The sequence below is a fragment of the Rhinichthys klamathensis genome, unplaced genomic scaffold (genome assembly GCF_029890125.1).
Source record: "Rhinichthys klamathensis goyatoka isolate OS25496 unplaced genomic scaffold, OSU_Roscu_1.1 h1tg000005l_1, whole genome shotgun sequence".
In the NCBI taxonomy this organism is placed as follows: domain Eukaryota; kingdom Metazoa; phylum Chordata; class Actinopteri; order Cypriniformes; family Leuciscidae; genus Rhinichthys; species Rhinichthys klamathensis.
This window is the reverse complement of record NW_026606558.1, coordinates 2,150,445-2,167,170: the sequence shown is the minus strand read 5'-3', so window position 1 is coordinate 2,167,170 and position 16,726 is coordinate 2,150,445. Positions and strand designations below refer to the sequence as shown.

General features: G+C 37.4%; 1 protein-coding gene across 1 annotated transcript; it reads left to right on the top strand.

Annotated features, from left to right (window-relative positions):
• The first annotated feature begins 1,365 nt into the window (after positions 1-1,365).
• Positions 1,366-9,953, top strand: fan1 (FANCD2 and FANCI associated nuclease 1). Its single transcript, XM_056254827.1, has 14 exons — positions 1,366-1,430; positions 1,715-2,977; positions 3,632-3,772; positions 3,868-4,066; positions 4,250-4,483; positions 5,013-5,144; positions 5,221-5,329; positions 5,446-5,565; positions 5,684-5,848; positions 6,033-6,201; positions 7,163-7,266; positions 7,383-7,577; positions 9,250-9,378; positions 9,530-9,953. The coding sequence occupies exons 2-14, from the start codon at positions 1,783-1,785 to the stop codon at positions 9,665-9,667; spliced, it is 3,030 nt and encodes a 1,009-aa protein (XP_056110802.1). The 5' UTR covers positions 1,366-1,430; positions 1,715-1,782; the 3' UTR covers positions 9,668-9,953.
• The last annotated feature ends 6,773 nt before the right edge of the window (positions 9,954-16,726 follow it).

Sequence of the window (16,726 nt, the reverse complement as noted above, 5' to 3'; positions counted from 1 at the left end):
CACATTCTCTCACTTCTGAGCTTGTGTAATTTTCTCAAACTTAAGGAAAATATATTTCCCTCATTTTGGTTACATTTATTAGCCAACTTTTTAAACCTGCAAAATATCTTGGGTTCTTTTGTCTGAGTTTAATTTGAAAATAACTAGAAATTTGAATCAGTTAAAGTTTCTTGAGGGTTCATGAGTGTTAAGGCTGTCATACATTACTTGTTAATTTTAATCTAGTAGTATCCATTAAAATATCAACCTCAAAAATGACTTTGGGAAAACCACTGTTTGTATATGCCTTTATACCCCCAATATTTTTCTCTCTCTCAAGGAAAAGAATAATTTATATGTGCACGTCAAATTGAGACTAGTAAAGAAAATGCTCTTAAAAGTGCAAAAATATTTTTAATTTAGTGTATCACCAACATTCGTGTAAGGAATGTGTGTTTGTAGCTACAGTTGAAATAAAACTGCAACTGTTGTCCATTTGTTGAGTTCAGTCCAACACTGTCTCATGGTCCTTTTTGTCCATTTTTAATGAACAATTACAGAATATTTATTTTTTTATCATTAATATTTAGTAAAATGTTGCAATTAAATCTAAAAACAAAAGCTCTCACTTTAATCAACTATTGACAAAAATATCTTTACAATTCAAATCAAGAAAACTGCTATTATTTTTGTGCAACATAAACTATGATTAATTTTCCTTTAGTAAGGATGAGACAAAGGACATGTTAGTCACATATCTATGAAGCAAGATGTTTTCACATTGTGTACATTTTTTGGCTGCTGTGTGGAGTTTGTAAACCTGGCTTAATTGTCTGTTATAAAGGAAGACAAAAAATAGTGATTCATTGGTAAATATAATGACGTAAATTTTTAGGCCAAATGGTTTCTGATATACAGCCTAAGTAAAATAAGGTCTGTGGTCAAGGGATAGTCCATCTAAAAATCTTTGGATAGGATCATTACTCACTCTCATGTAATCCCAAATCTGTATGACTTTCTTCTGCAGAACACAAAAAAAGATGAATGGGTACCATACAAATTGGAGCCCAGTGACTTCCATTGTACGGAAAAACAAAACACTGATACATTTATCAAAATATCTTCTTTTATGTGCAGAATTTTTGGGTGAACTATCCCTTCAACATTACTTGAAAAAAAGTTTCTCCTTTAATATGTTAGGCTATACACAGTCAAACATCAAACAAAGTACTATACAACGTTTTATACAACGCACGTTGCTATAACAGCTTTTTAACAGAGAAAATACGATGAAAAGTTAAGTTTGTTTTCAAATAAATTGTCAGGCTGTATGTAGCACGTAAGATAGCCATAGACAGTACTGGAGCTTTTATTTTGAAAAATAACAAAAAAAAATAATGGCGCCATGAATTCTTGCAGCTAGCTTCACATTTCACTTCAGCACAAAACAGGTCAGTACAATTATTTGCAGATTTATTTATAATGGTATAATATGTATTTTATTTATAGCTTAATCTATATTTGAAATTATTGTTTCGTTTCATAATATGTTTTTTTGTATTGTTTTATGTCAGTCTTGCAGAGTCTGAAACGACAAATCAATTCATTGCAAAAGAATCATCAAAAATAACCTTTGCTTTGAATGCAATGAAGCAGCCTTCCTATACACAATTCAGACACTGTCTAATGAATGCCACCCTCTCCTATGACTATTTAGTCTTTTATGTACTTTCAGGTTCAGAAACAAATATTTAGCCTTTTGTTGTTTACCTGGTTGATGGGATAACATATGAACAGACCGGTATGGAGTCTCGGATGGGGAAAGGCAGCTCTTCTAATAGAGGCAGTGCCAGACAACTCTCAGTCGTGAAGAAAAATAGCCATAGAGTCAGTGCAATCAAAGAGAGAACAAGCAATGGAGGTGGGGTTGCTTCCATAACTTCATTTTTCAGGAATACACCACCTTGTAAACTTGCCTGTCCTCTGTGTGGCAAACTTGTACCTCGTTACAAGATTAATGAACACATAGACTCTCAATGCCAGAGGTTTCTTGGAGAGGATCATGAAGATGCATTGGCTGTCAGTGATGACAAGGAGGAGAAAATAACCAAAACACCCTCTAATGGTGCAGTAACTCGAAATAACGGGAAAGAGAAAAGCCCAGGAGAGAAAGATGCTGATACGAGTCCATATTTTAAAAAGAACTGTGTGATGAGACAAGAATCATCCCAAACAAATGTACAAACTAAAGCAGTTAAAAAAGTTGGTCTTGGGAGTTTATCCTCTAAACTGTCTAGAAGAGCACTTAGACTTTCAGGGGAATCTGAGACGGATAATACTCATGTCTCTGGAAAAGAAGAGGCCTGTAATTCAGAATCGAGCAGTTCACAGAAGGAAAATTACATGAAGAGTTTAACTTTTGAATCTAAAGCCGATGGCATGGATACAGATGACACGCTACCAACAGAGCCAACAGCTTCAATCCAACCTCAAGTGAAAAACATTGAGAAATCTGTGGCAGCTCTGGGAGAATCTAGCAGCAGCGCTGACGTTCAGTCAGTGAAATGTTCCTCCTCATCCAGAATAAAGAAGCGGAAGTCAGAGGAGGTGCTTAAAAACGACACAAACACTACAGAAACCTCCATCATACATAAGAAAAGTAGATATATTCAAAGTAAAACTGAAAACAGACAGGACACTAATGTCAAGTCAGATCAAACTGATGCCTCGTCCAGTGTCTATGATGTTTCATCATCAGAGAGTCAAATCAAAAGCAAGACCATATATGAGGACATTGAGACTACAACACCAGCTAATGAACCCAAAATGCTTGCCGTAGAGAAAGCCAACGAGGAATCAGAGCATCAGGACACCAGGCGGCCGTATTACCTGCAAAACTTTCGGACTGTCCTTGAGGCGGTGTTGGAAAATGAGGATGATAGGCTGCTCTTCAATGAAGATGACTTCTCAGCAATTCACACTTTTCAGATGCTTTCAGGTAGAGGAACTACTTCAAAGTCACTTTGAAGTCTCAGTTCTGTGCTTATATGCAACAATAGTCTTTTAAAACTCAATGCACTCTAGGTAAGTTATGTAACATACACTATCATTCAAAAAGCTTATGGTCATTATGATTTTTTTTTTAAAGAAATTGATACTTTTATTCAGCAAGGATCCATTAAATTGATCACTATATATCAAGATTTATCACAAAAGATTTATATTTCTTTTTTAAAAATTCATCCTGAAACCTGAAACAAAAATGCATCCACAAAAATATTAAGCACCACAACTGTTTTCATCACTGATAATAATAAGAAATGTTTCTTGAGCACCAAATCAGCATATTTGAATCGTATCTAAAGGATCATGTGACACTGAAGACTAGAGTAATGATGCTGAAAATTCAGCTTTGCATCACAGGAATAAATTCCACATTAAAATAAATTAAGATAGAAATTATTTATTTTAAATAGTAATTATATTTCACAATATTGTATATATGATCAAATAAATGAAATCTTGGTGATCATAAGAGACTTCTTTCAAAAACATATAAAATAAAGAGAAAATCTTACCGACCCCAAACTTTTGAATGGTAGTGTTAGTGCATGTTTGCTGACATCTCTCTCTCTCTCTCTCTCTCCTGTAGTTCCTGGCCAGATGCTTTATGTCCGTCTGTTCCAAAGGAAGCTGAAATGGCTTCAGGTCAGTAAAGTGGAATATAACGAGATTAGCTCAGACCTCAGACCTGTCTTTCAAGAACTGGTCGCATGTGGCTTCTTACAATCAGGTTAGTGGTGAGATGTGTCGACCCTTTTGATTTATTAACAGTTTAGAACCCAATAACATACTTAACTGCAGCTCATGACTTCTTCCCTATGACAGAATCGGAGCTTCACGACATCCAAGAAGTTTTAGATCTGCTTCCTGCACCAGAGCTCAGAAACCTGGCCAAAACATTTCACCTTGGCCGTGGAGGGAGTGGGACTCAGAAACAGCAGTTGGTAGAAGGGCTACTCCAGCTGGGGAAACAGCGATCGCTCTTTGTTAGTCAAAACAACACGTCTGCAGTCATTCTCAAGAGGTGAGATGTTCAAGATACATGCAAAAAGCAAGGCTGCATTTATTTGATCAAAAATACAGTAAAAACAGCATAATTTAACATAACTGAGGCGTAATATAAAAATCTTACCGACCCCAATCTTTTTAACACAAGTGTATAATATAAACTGTACAAAACAGATGTCCTGTTACTTGTCTGTTTCAGGGCCAAGCAGGCTGCAGGTTCCTGTGTGCGCCTGTGCCGCAGATCCCGCGCTGTGTTCTCCCGCGTCCTGCTCCTGTTCTCCCTCACAGACTCTTTGGAGGAGGAGGAGACGGCCGCTGGAGGTCAGGGGCAGCTCTACACCATTCTGCTGGTCAATTCTGGCCGTCTAGCTTTCCCAGAGTACGCTGTACATCGCTCGGCCAGACTATTTCAGGACAGGGATGACCTCATCAGGTCAGTGTTATATTTATTTTTTAACAAAACTTTGATCAAATGGTAATTTTACTCCAAAATCAGAAGAAAAGAAAAGTATGTCACACTTTTTATTAGGTGTCTTAACTATGTACTTATTTTGTTGATGCAATATTGCAAAACACTTTTGATCCTATTTGTCTATTTTAGGACCATTATGATTTTTTAATTGTGATTTTTTTTTTTTTCATGACAATTATGTATAGTAATTAAAAAAATCAATTCTGTAACACAAACATGTATTAATAAATTAAACAAGCTTAAATTATAGGAACAAATGCTACCATGATATATATATATATATATATATATATATATATATATTGTAAATTAATATTTAAACATAATTTTTAGCATTACAATCTGTACATGTTTTTTTACAGGATTTGTGAGGTTTGCTTCTGAAACCTTCATTTGAAGATGGCAGTATTTGTCATTATGTTCTAGAAAAATGTTTATCGTTTCTGTTATTATTGTAAAATGTTTGATTCTGTGATGTTCTTCTGTACAGGTACGAAACTGCGATGCGTATGCTGCAGGAAGTGATTGCTGCAATGCAGACAGGCAGTTGGGAGGACGCCCATGGCCTCTATACTACAGCAAAGGCCACTTGGCAGGAGATTAAAGACTCCTGCGACATAAGGTTTGAAAAAGAAAATGCAACTTTCATTTAATTTGCTTGCTGTTGTAAGATGGATTGAGTTTCAATATGTGTGCAGTCATCAAGAACAACTGCCTGTTTTTCTGCGGTGTTTCACCGTGGGCTGGACCTACACCCGTATACTGTCTCGAGGAGTTGAGATTTCACAAAGACTTCGCCGCTATGATGTGGGTGGATACTAGTACATGGAATGAATGATGCCATTGTAAACACTTAATTCTTTATATTGATTTTACATGGGTTCATTAATTCAATTATTTATCTTTGCATTTCTGCATTGTAGGAATCCGTGGAGGAGCTCAGGAATCTTCTGTCCCAGTCAGTGTATTGTGTAACCAGTAGGGGGCGCTGGTGGGACAGACTTGCTCTCAATCTCCAGCAACATCTTAAACAACATGAGCAGGTACCTTATTTGATTGTAGATAAATATAAACAGAGATATTGTTTTAATGTTACTTTTATATGGGATACGTAAATGTTCTTTCAAAGGATTGAATGAATTTGACGCCTTTTGTATCCAGGCCATCTGTGCTATTCGGGATGGACTGAATGACCCTCTGGTCCGAACAGGCCACAAATTATCACTTCATCAGCGAGCTTCCCGAATGAAGGAATCTGCTAGCTTGAAGAAGTACCGTCTGCTGCTCCGAGATCTGCCCACTGTCCATGTACAGGATGTCACTCATGTGAGTCTTCAGTTCTTCCTTATTTTTGTAGGGGGCACCATTATAAAAAGTGTTATTCACTGTATATATTTTGTGGTCAGAATTACTAAATACTAAAGTTGTATCTCCATGTAATTGGGGAATGTGGATGATTTTTAAAAAAAAAAGCAACACTGACTTACAGTTTACAACTGTGTTTTAACAGGTCACAATTCGAGGCCAGCTCTTTCCTCATGAGGGTGGAATGGGCAAATCAGTGTTCCTTAGAGCCGTCAATGAGGATGAAGGTTCCAGAGAGGGACGAGGGACTATGGTCATGTGTTCTGTTGAGGAACTGGCTCTGGAACACTACAGAACACTTGGATTTGATCAAGGTCTGGCATCACATTTTGTTTGTGCACAATCAAGATGAAGGAAGTTAAAGGATAATTCACTCAGAAATTAAAGTTAGCCTCATTGTCATTTTCAAACCTCGAAATGACATTCTTTTTTCTGTGGAACAAAAAATGAGAAATTTTGAAGAATGTAGCCTGCAGTAATAAATGATGCAGAAGATGAAATCTACTCTACAAGCCTAGCTCTCCTTGGTACATCAGAGATGTACAGATGTCTGAATCATTCAGAGTGGTTTCTGAACCAGATCAGGTGATTCATTGAAAAGATTTGACTTAAACAGATGATTTGTTTACAAATCTGACATCGCTAATTACGTCATGTACAGATTTACAATGAAAATTATTTCAATTTCAGTCTCTCTTTAAAAGCAATATATGACTTCAGAAGCATTCAAATATAAATGATAAAGACCACTTTTATGATTCTTAAAAGCCTGGAAGCTCCAGTCCTCATTCATTGTATTTGCGTGGAAAGTACATTATTTTTTTGGTGTTTTAAAAAATATATTGTTTCAGAATCATTTGCTAAAAATAATCAAATATATTTTCCTAAATTCATTCAAATTTGTAATTAAAGCTAGCAAATAAAAGGATTCCCAAACCATTTTTGTCAGCCTAACCCCTTTGACCTAAAATATTTACTTAAAATACCGCCTGAGATTTTACGGTAATTTTTTAATAATTTAACAACACGTTTGCATGTTCACAGTTCTCTGATGCCGGGTAATGGTTACATTCAATTAAACCAATAAAATTTTATGAGTTTTATTTTTAATTTTTAATGATTTATTTTACATTTGTATGATGAATTATTAGCTTTAAATCAACTCACAAACCCCCTTCAGTTGCCACACGACCACAAGTTTGGGAAACCCTGCACTAGCGCATACATTCTGCATTCTTTATGTTGCTGTAAAGTAATCTGTTTTCCCCTTTTAAGGTATTCATGGAGAAGGCTCTACATTTTCCACTCTGTTTGGACTCCTCATGTGGGACATCATCTTTATCGACGGGGTTCCTGATGTCTTCCGAAACCCATACCAGGTACAGAATAATTAAAGAAGGAATGCTGTGTGCTTCACTCGTTCAGGGTTACGCTTTATTGTCAGGTCATACCACCCCAAGAGATCAGTGATCAATGACTCTATGCCCTTTCCCAGACTTGTCCTTTAGATTTGCACACTGATTGTTTCTATGGTAACCGGCGGGAAGCCATTGAGGCTCGCACTGAGATGTTGCGCGAGGCGTCTGCAGAGACGCTGCAGGAGCTGCTCGCTGATGTGTGGACCGCACAAGAGGGGAGAGTGTGTGCGCTGATAAACTGGGAGCGCTTCTCCTCTCTTCAGCAGGCACAGGTAATCACAGATTCTTTACGCCATGTTCGTTCATACATACCATCTTGGTAATAGCTTTCCAGCAGCTCCGGTCTACTTGAATGGGGAACCTTTTTGCAAAGATTACTTTTTAGTAACATATTTCGGTTAGGGTCCAATTCTCACTATTAACTAACTATTAACTATGACTTTTGCCTCAATAAACTCCTAATTACTGCTTATTAATAAGTAGTTGTTACGTTTAGGGATGTAGAATATGGTCATGCAGAATAAGGCTTTAATATGTGCTTTATAAGTACTAATTAACAGCCAATAATATCCTAGTAATATGCATGCTAATAAGCAACTAGTCAATAGCGAGAAATGGACCCTAAACTAAAGTGTTACCCATATTTCAAATGAGCAATAAAATCAAGTTAATGTTCAGTCGTGTTTTAGAGTAAAAAAACAGACAGCATCTCAATCTAAAAGACAATTGGCTCTTTTTCTATTGCTGCCACATTGAGTTTTGCAATCGCTCCCATTCATTTTTCTACTAGTGGTAGAAACTCCTCAAAGTGTCTTTAACGTCATTCATTAAAGGTACACTATGTAACTTTTTTAAAAACCAATTTAAAATAATGAGTCAATGCATGATCAATCCTTTTTCCAAAACATGTTTTTTGTCTTACCCTGATTCACTATAGTAAGCCTATTATTAGTGTTTATATTTTAGACCTGTTGGAATGGTTTTCATGGGAAATTGAGTACTTGCATCCCTCGCCCGTGCTTGTCTTGTCATATTGGTAAATAGAGAAAAGGTGCTCCGGCTACTTTGACGAGTCACAACGAGTGAGAAAGGTTGACATGGAGCAAAAATCTCAAACCTCCGAATCACCCGTTTAAAAAACCACACACAGATCAGGGGAGCAGCAGAGCTCGTAATAAAACAAGAACCAACATTGGCTTGGCTTTTTGGAGATGGTGAGAACTGAGTGATTGTAAAAGTGACAAGGAGATAAATTGCCATAGCACTAATAGAGTTAATTGTAAAGCATCATCTATTGTGAAGGGTCAAATTCATCTGCAGTCACGCAGAGCCGAAGCACAACAAAAATGCATGCAGTTTTATTTTTTGACTAAAATAGCGCCAAAACTTACTTGGTGTTTCTATAAAAGTTACATTGTTTAATAATTTTTTTCTTAGAAAAGCATACTTCTCTTAGTGTATATTAACATTTAAAGTCAGCATGAAACTGAAGTTGCAATAGTCTTTTCTTCCATATTGTAATATGCATATCTGAGTGAAATTTCTTGAACAAGAAAAAATGTTGCCTGTGACTTGATTTTGCCCATGGGGAATTGATTGGATCTTTGGATCGCTGTCATTTGCTTTAGCTACGATCTCGTGTGAGTGACAGGTTGTCCATAAACATGTCATCAGAAAAGAGAAATTGCTGCAAGTGGGAAGGAAAGTTATATTGATTAAAGATTACGAGGGAACATGAATTGAAAAATAATAACGATGAGCACATATTTATAAAAAATAATGCAATATTCCATAAAAAAACAAGGATTATCAGTTTTAATTTTATGGTGACTTTAACATTTTCATTCGACATCATTAAAATATGAATTGATTATACTTTGTGTGCCAGATTGTTCACTACCGCAAACAAGCACATTGTACTTAATTTTCTTTGTCTGGTTTTAGAGTCTAGTAGAGTGTTTGGGTGGCCACTTCTTAAGCGGTGTGGTCCTCAGAATGGCAAAGGACTACAGGCACTGCAGAGGAGGACTTCCAGATCTGGTAGTCTGGAGCATGTCCAACAAGAAGTACAAGGTGAGTCAGAGACGTAGTGACGAATTTCACAGTGTATTCAACTTTTAAATACTCCAGAAAGTAACTTATGTAACTGATTTAATAAGATTACGGTGTTATGAAACAACGGAAATGCTTGAAAACATAGCTTATTTGAGTTGTGTTCTTCTAGCTGGTGGAAGTGAAGGGTCCTAATGACCGTCTGTCACAGAAGCAACAGATCTGGCTGGATGAGCTGCGTAAGCTCGGCGCTGATGTAGAAGTGTGTCACGTCACTGCCACTGGAGCACGGGGAGTGAGGCGGGAATGAGGCTGCTGTCACTCTGAGAAGAATGAAGACTCGAGCATGCATGGTTTACCAAACAAGCAAAGTTAGAAATGTTTGAAGCGCACAGGATGGATTTAATGATGTATTAAAACCTCAGCTTGGCGCTGATCTGGTGATGTAACAGAAGAGTATTATTAGGAAGTTTAAAAAAAAACGTATTCTCCACACCTGAATTGTAAAATTGTTAACTTACCTCATGGCACTTGATGACTGACTTTTATTCTTGTGCTCATTGTAAAGTGACAATATATTATATTGACAAATTTTTTTTTTTTAAAGTACTTTTCTGGTGTAAATAATTTTAAAGACATTAAATAAAAAAATCACATTTTAAAAGTTTTTGTTATTAAATAATGCTTGCATATTTATGGAAGACATAAGCACACAATCTTGTAGCTTTAAAAAAAATGTGTGTATTATTGTGGGTTTGTCTATTATTGTGATCAAAAGACTCTTAGAGAGAATGCATGACCACATTTCAAGACTGGGTTATACCTTTTCATTGCATGTCAAGCATATCCTTCATGTCTGACACCCAAAACTAAAACCAGCTCTGTTGGTGCAGAATCATGTCATCTTCAGTCTTTTGCTCTATTTAAAGGTCTATTCAAAACCATTTTATAAACTGATATTGTAATGAATCATGCTTTTCAGTGTAACCTTTAAACATGAAGTTTGCAACATCATGCTACTGTAGCATAAGGTACATAAATCAGTTAAGTGCAGGTAAATGGACACAATCAAATCACATGTCCTATGCAGGCCAGACGATATCTGTTACTTCAACATTTAATTTATAGAACAATGGGGATGAACAGAATCACATAGAGCATTAGAACACTTTATTCTTTAGCAAGTCACTGAAGCAGACTTTATATATACAGTGGGGCCAAAAAGTATTTAGTCAGCCACTGATTGTGCAAGTTCTCCTACTTAGAATGATGAGAGAGGTCTGTAATTTTCATCATAGGTGCACTTCAACTATCTATGAGAGACAAAATGAGAAAAAAAAATCCAGGAAATCACATTGTAGGATTTTTAAAGAATCTATTTGTAAATTAAGGTGGAAAATAAGTATTTGGTCACCTACAAACCAGCAAGATTTCTGGCTCTCAGACCTGTAATTTCTTCTTTAAGAAGCTCTTCTGTCCTCCACTCGTTACCTGTATTAATGGCACCTGTTTGAACCCGTTATCTGTATAAAAGACACCTGTCCACAACCTCAAACAGTCACACTCCAAACTCAACCATGGCCAAGACCAAAGAGCTGTCGAAGGACACCAGGATGAAAATTGTAGACCTGCACCAGGCTGGGAAGAGTGAATCTACAATAGGCAAGCAGGTTGGTGTGAAAAAATTCAACTGTGGGAGCAATTGTAAGAAAATGGAAGACATACAAGTCCATTGATAATCTCCCTCGATCTGGGGCTCCACGCAAGATCTCATCCCGTGGGGTCAAAATGATCATGAGAACAGTGAGCAAAAATCCCAGAACTACACAGAGGGACCTGATGAATGACCTGCAGAGAGCTGGGACCAAAGTAACAAAGGCTACCATCAGTAACACACTACGCCGAGAGGGACTCAAATCCTGCAGTGCCAGACGTGTCCCCCTGCTTAAGCCAGTACATGTCCAGGCCCGTCTGAAGTTTGCCAGAGAGCATATGGATGATCCAGAAGAGGATTGGGAGAATATCATGTGGTCAGATGAAACCAAAATAGAACTTTTTGGTAAAAACTCAACTCATCGTGTTTGGAGGAAGAAGAATGCAGAATTGCATCCCAAGAACACCATACCTACTGTGAAGCATGGGGGTGGAAACATCATGCTTTGGGGCTGTTTTTCTGCAAATGGGACAGGAAAACTGATCCGTGTTAAGGGAAGAATGAACGGGGCCATGTATCGTGAGATTTTTAAGCCAAAACCTCCTTCCATCAGTGAGACCCTTGAAGATGAAACGGGGCTGGGTCTTCCAGCATGCAATGATCCCAAACACACCGCCCGGGCAACGAAGGAGTGGCTCCATAAAAAGCATTTCAAGGTCCTGGAGTGGCCTAGCCAGTCTCCAGACCTCAACCCCATAGAAAATTTGCGGAGAGAGTTGAAAGTCCATGTTGCCCAGCGACAGCCCCAAAACATCACTGCTCTAGAGGAGATCTGCATGGAGGAATGGGCCAAAATACCAGCTTACAGTGTGTGCAAACCTGTTGAAGACTTACAGGAAACATTTGACCTCTGTCATTGCCAACAAAGGTTAAGTTACAAAGTAATGAGTTTAACTTTTGTTATTGACCAAATACTTGTTTTCCCCCATATTTTACAAATAAATTCTTTAAAAATCCAACAATGTGATTTCCTGGATTTTTTTTCTTCTCATTTTGTCTCTCATAGTTGAAGTGTACCTATGATGAAAATTACAGACCTCTCATCATTCTAAGTAGGAGAACTTGCACAATCAGTGGCTGACTAAATACTTTTTGGCCCCACTGTATATATAAATGTCTGCCTTATGATCATAAAATAGGTTACAAAACCTTATCTTATCTTCTGTAGTCTTTATTGCATGCTTATACATTTTTTTTTTTTGATAAATCGCAGCAATAATCTAGACCCATTTGAAATAGATTCATAATATTCCCCTCTGCTGTATTCCTCATCATTGCTCATAAAAACAAAAAGGTGTATTATTTTCACAGTTCCTCACAAAATTGAGTACAAGAGTGTAAAAATCAGAGGTGGAGAAAGTACACAACTTCCTTACTTGAGTGAAAGAACAGATATTACTGGTCAAATATTACTCTGTTACAAGTAAAAATTGTAAAGACCGATTTTTACTTAAAGTACAGAAGTACTTGTTTTTAAAAGTACTTAAGTATCAAAAGTAAATGTCAATGCATTGTTTTATTATTGTTGCATTGTTGTACGCTAATACTTACAGTACCTTGTGCCTCTGAATCTATGCCTGCCTACCCTCATATCAATATCAAATTTATTTCTAGAACACAGTTCGGGATTGAATGTGAGATCAAGTGCACTCAATAACAGAGTCGGACACCCAAATGGCCAAATAGTGCCCTATTTAAAACTTTTTGGCGTATAGTATGAATATGTTACCCTTACTGTTATCTATAAGCTAGTGTGCTCCAAAACAATGACAAAAATCACATTTAGAAGACCAAACCCAACGTTGAAAATGAAAATCAGGTTGATGTCAGAATCCAACATCAGATTGAAGTTAATCTCCAACGTTGGACAGACGTTGTATTGTGGTTGAAAATGAAAATCGAGTTGACATCAATCAGACGTCGGGTTCTGGCGTCAACCCGACTTTCATTTCCAACCAAAATGCAACCTCTGCTACCAAAATCATCCCCTGACTGACATTACTACTTTCTACTCAAGGACCTTGACAGAAATGTAGTGGAGTAAAAAGTACGATATTTGTCTTTCAAATGTAGTGAAGTTAAAGTAAGTTTCCAGAATAATACTCAAGTAAAGTACAGATACTCAAAAAGTGTACTTAAGTACAGTTAGGCCTACTCAAGTAAATGTACTTTGTTACTGTCCACCTATGGTAAAAAAAATTGTTTAGCTGTCTGCACAGTACTTCAGTTGCTCTCTCTGATGAGTCTGTGAATGAGTATAATTGATGGATGGTTCTTTTAAACAAGTTTATGAACGTAAGAGACGGTTTCGACAACAAATGTACAACTTTAAAGCTTAACGTAAATAGTCTGTTGTTAGTCAGTCAGCAAAGCCAGACTGAATGACCAAATAGACTAGTGTGTGTGACTTCAGTCTGGCCATGCTGGGAAAACAATTGACCTCACAAACACCAAATTAGACCAGTGGAAACCATCTTAAACCAACAAAAAACAGGCAGCTAACTACTTCAGGCGTGCCTTAACTCTATTCCGGTATTTTAGCTATAGGCTAAGACCGGATTCTTCAATTCATGCTGATGTAGCTGTTCATCTCGTTCTGGGTAAAACTTTTTCAGTGAGGAGAAATCACTGCGTGCACCTTTAACGCTGGCTTTTGCAGCACCTTATTATAGGTATCGTAATAACCAATCAAATGGAAGCTTAAAGGTATAAACGGTTTCTATTGGCTGAACGCGCATCCCTCCCGAGTCGAGACGTGACGCAGCGATCGATAATTGGCTACTGGTTGTTGTGTTTAATACCAGTTTCTCACGTTACAGTCTACAGCTTGCGCCATTAGCTTGTGTACAGTTCTAATATGTACTAAACCCAAGATACGAAATATTTCAGACGACATATTCCGGGAGTTAAGCAAATAGTAAGTATACACATAAGTACAATATGTGGTTGTTAGTCATGTGTGGGAACTCTTATGCTCATGCTTGGCTAAGCTAGGTGTTAGCTTATAGCGGGATGATGGCGAGGCCACATGCTTGTCTGATTTAAAGACAAAACATGATCTTTGAAGATTTTTTTTACATGAGAGGATAGTAAATAACGGGCCATTCTGTCAAACTGCTTTACGCAACTTACATTGTTGTTTTGGTGGTGTTATAGCTAGCAAGACATGCTAGTGTTATTGTCATTAGCTAATGTGCAGTGTATTGTTGAAAGTAAAAGAGATTTAATTATATCAGATCTATCCATCAGACAAAGTGTTGTGGTCAGTACACAACCAAACCAGTCTGTCCAAATACTGACTCCTTATGTAATTTTTTTTTTTTCTTCCAATTTGAACATTGCATCCAATGCAGAATGCTGTAAATGCTAAGGCTTTGTTCAAAATTCTTTTGCAGATTTTTTTATTGTGTGCAAAAAAAAGCAGAGCTGGTTATCACTTTGGTTTCTATGTGACTCACATATATCTTATAATTTGTTAAAAGGCTAATGGTTTAGCCAAGAAAACAATGGCTTTTGCAGGCCTATGTCTTTCTCTGATGATTTTGCTGATAATAATTGGCCACAGGCTGGAATAAGTGACTTCTGCTCTAAACTACATGGTCAAAAGTTCAGTATTGCTTTAGTTGTTTGTTTTTAAGGAGGATCCACCCAAAATGAAAATTCTGTCATTTACTTACAAAGGGAAGATGTTAGACACAATGACAGCTTCAGTCACTGTTCTCTATTCATTCTGCCTAAAGCCGTTTTTTGAGTTCCACAGAAGAAAGTGGTCAAGCAGGATGAGTAAATGATAACAAAAAATGTTGGGGGGTGAATTACTTTAGCTTTTACACTAACATCCTTGATTGTGCTATTCAACAAACAGAATGAAAGTAAACATTGATTCTGTGAATATCACATGTATTCACATCCGTTTTTACATGTTTGCTCTGGCCACCATTAAAGTTGCGATTCCTTTTCACATTTCCTGGTGTTCTCAGAAGCTAAAGTTGGGTAAACCTTTATAGTGGTGAACAGAAATGGCAACAAATTTATTTTGAGTTCCCAATTCTCATTTGCTCCAATAGTAAAAGGAAAAAAAATACACACTAGTGTTTTTAAGACTTTAAAAGAGAGGGAAAAAATATTGAGAGTTTTATTAAAGGGATAGTTCACTTTGAAATTAATTTTTGATATGTTTTAGCTTACCTCAAGGGCATCCAAGATGTAGGTGTCTTTGTTTCCGCAGTAGTTTCAATTTTGATATTTTTTGGTCAAACCGTTCTTGTCTGTCAGTCATATAATGCAGGTCTATGGTCACCACCTCAAAGAGCATGCACAGAGAAGTCCAAATTAAACATGATTTAATGACTCCTAAATGTAAGTACACATTGATGGCCTAAGACACGAAACGAGCGGTTTGTGTGAGAAAACGAACAGTATTTATATAGTTTTTGTAACCACAGCCACGTCCAAGTAATCTGAGGGCACGGGCGCTTCGGTCTGCGCAAGCGCCGGAAGTGATCTCGCGTGGTTGCGAAAAAAATTCAACGTTGTCTGTTAGATATATCGAAATCGTCTTCCATTGCGATTTTCTGTATATCTAAATATGTTTAGATCTTCACAGTGAAAGGTAACACTTCTGAAATCTCTGTGTAAACAATGAGTGACGTACACGCGCAAGATCACTTCTGGCGCTTGCGCAAACCGAAGCGCCCGCGCCCTCAGATCACGTGGACGTGGCTGTGGTTACAAGAGGTAAAAACTATATAAATACTGTTAGTTTTCTCACACAAACCGCTCGTTTCGTGTCTTAGGCCATCAATGTGTACTTATATTTACGAGTCATTAAATCATGTTTAATTTGGGCTTCTCTGTGCATGCTCTTTGAGGTGGTGACCATAGACCTGCATTATATGACTGACAGACAAGAACGGTTTGACATAAAAATATCAAAATTGAAACTACTGCGGAAACAAAGACACCTACATCTTGGATGCCCTTGAGGTAAGCTAAAACATACCAAAAATTAATTTCGAAGTGAACTATCCCTTTAACTTGGTCAGTTGTATTAGAAATGCTCACTCAGCAGCGTTAACTAGTGTTCTGCAATTTAATGCCAAGGTAGGTAGGTAATACAAAAAAAATGAGTGTTATAAATTTAAATTGCTGTTGTTAGATTTACCATGTTAATGACTGTGGAAAGGCGTCATCACAGTCTGTGAAATGTAGGGCGATGACCTGGTTCTACGCATCAGTTGTTGATTGGATTTTGAGGTGTGTGTGTTGCACTCAAAAATGGAGGCAGATAAATGCAAGCTTGTTGGGTCAGGTTTTAAAGGTGCTGTAAGCAATTTCGAAAGTTGTTGAAAGTGGATCGGAGCGAGTAGAGCACCACAACAAACTTTTAGCCAATCAGCATTAGGGGGCGTGTCCACATGATGGGGGAGGAGAGAGTGAGCAAGAGGGATATTTGAAGAAAGACTGTAGAAAGAGAGATGGCTGAGAGACATTACAAAAGAGAAAAGTTCAGAGGAATATTTGGTTACTCCATCCATTCCCGCTCGCTCTCTCCATTCTGCTAGCTCTCTCTCTCTCTCTCTCTCTCTGTCAGCCTCGTTGTAAATTAAAAACCTTGGGGGGAAGAGCCTTTTCCTATGACGCGCCTACGTTATG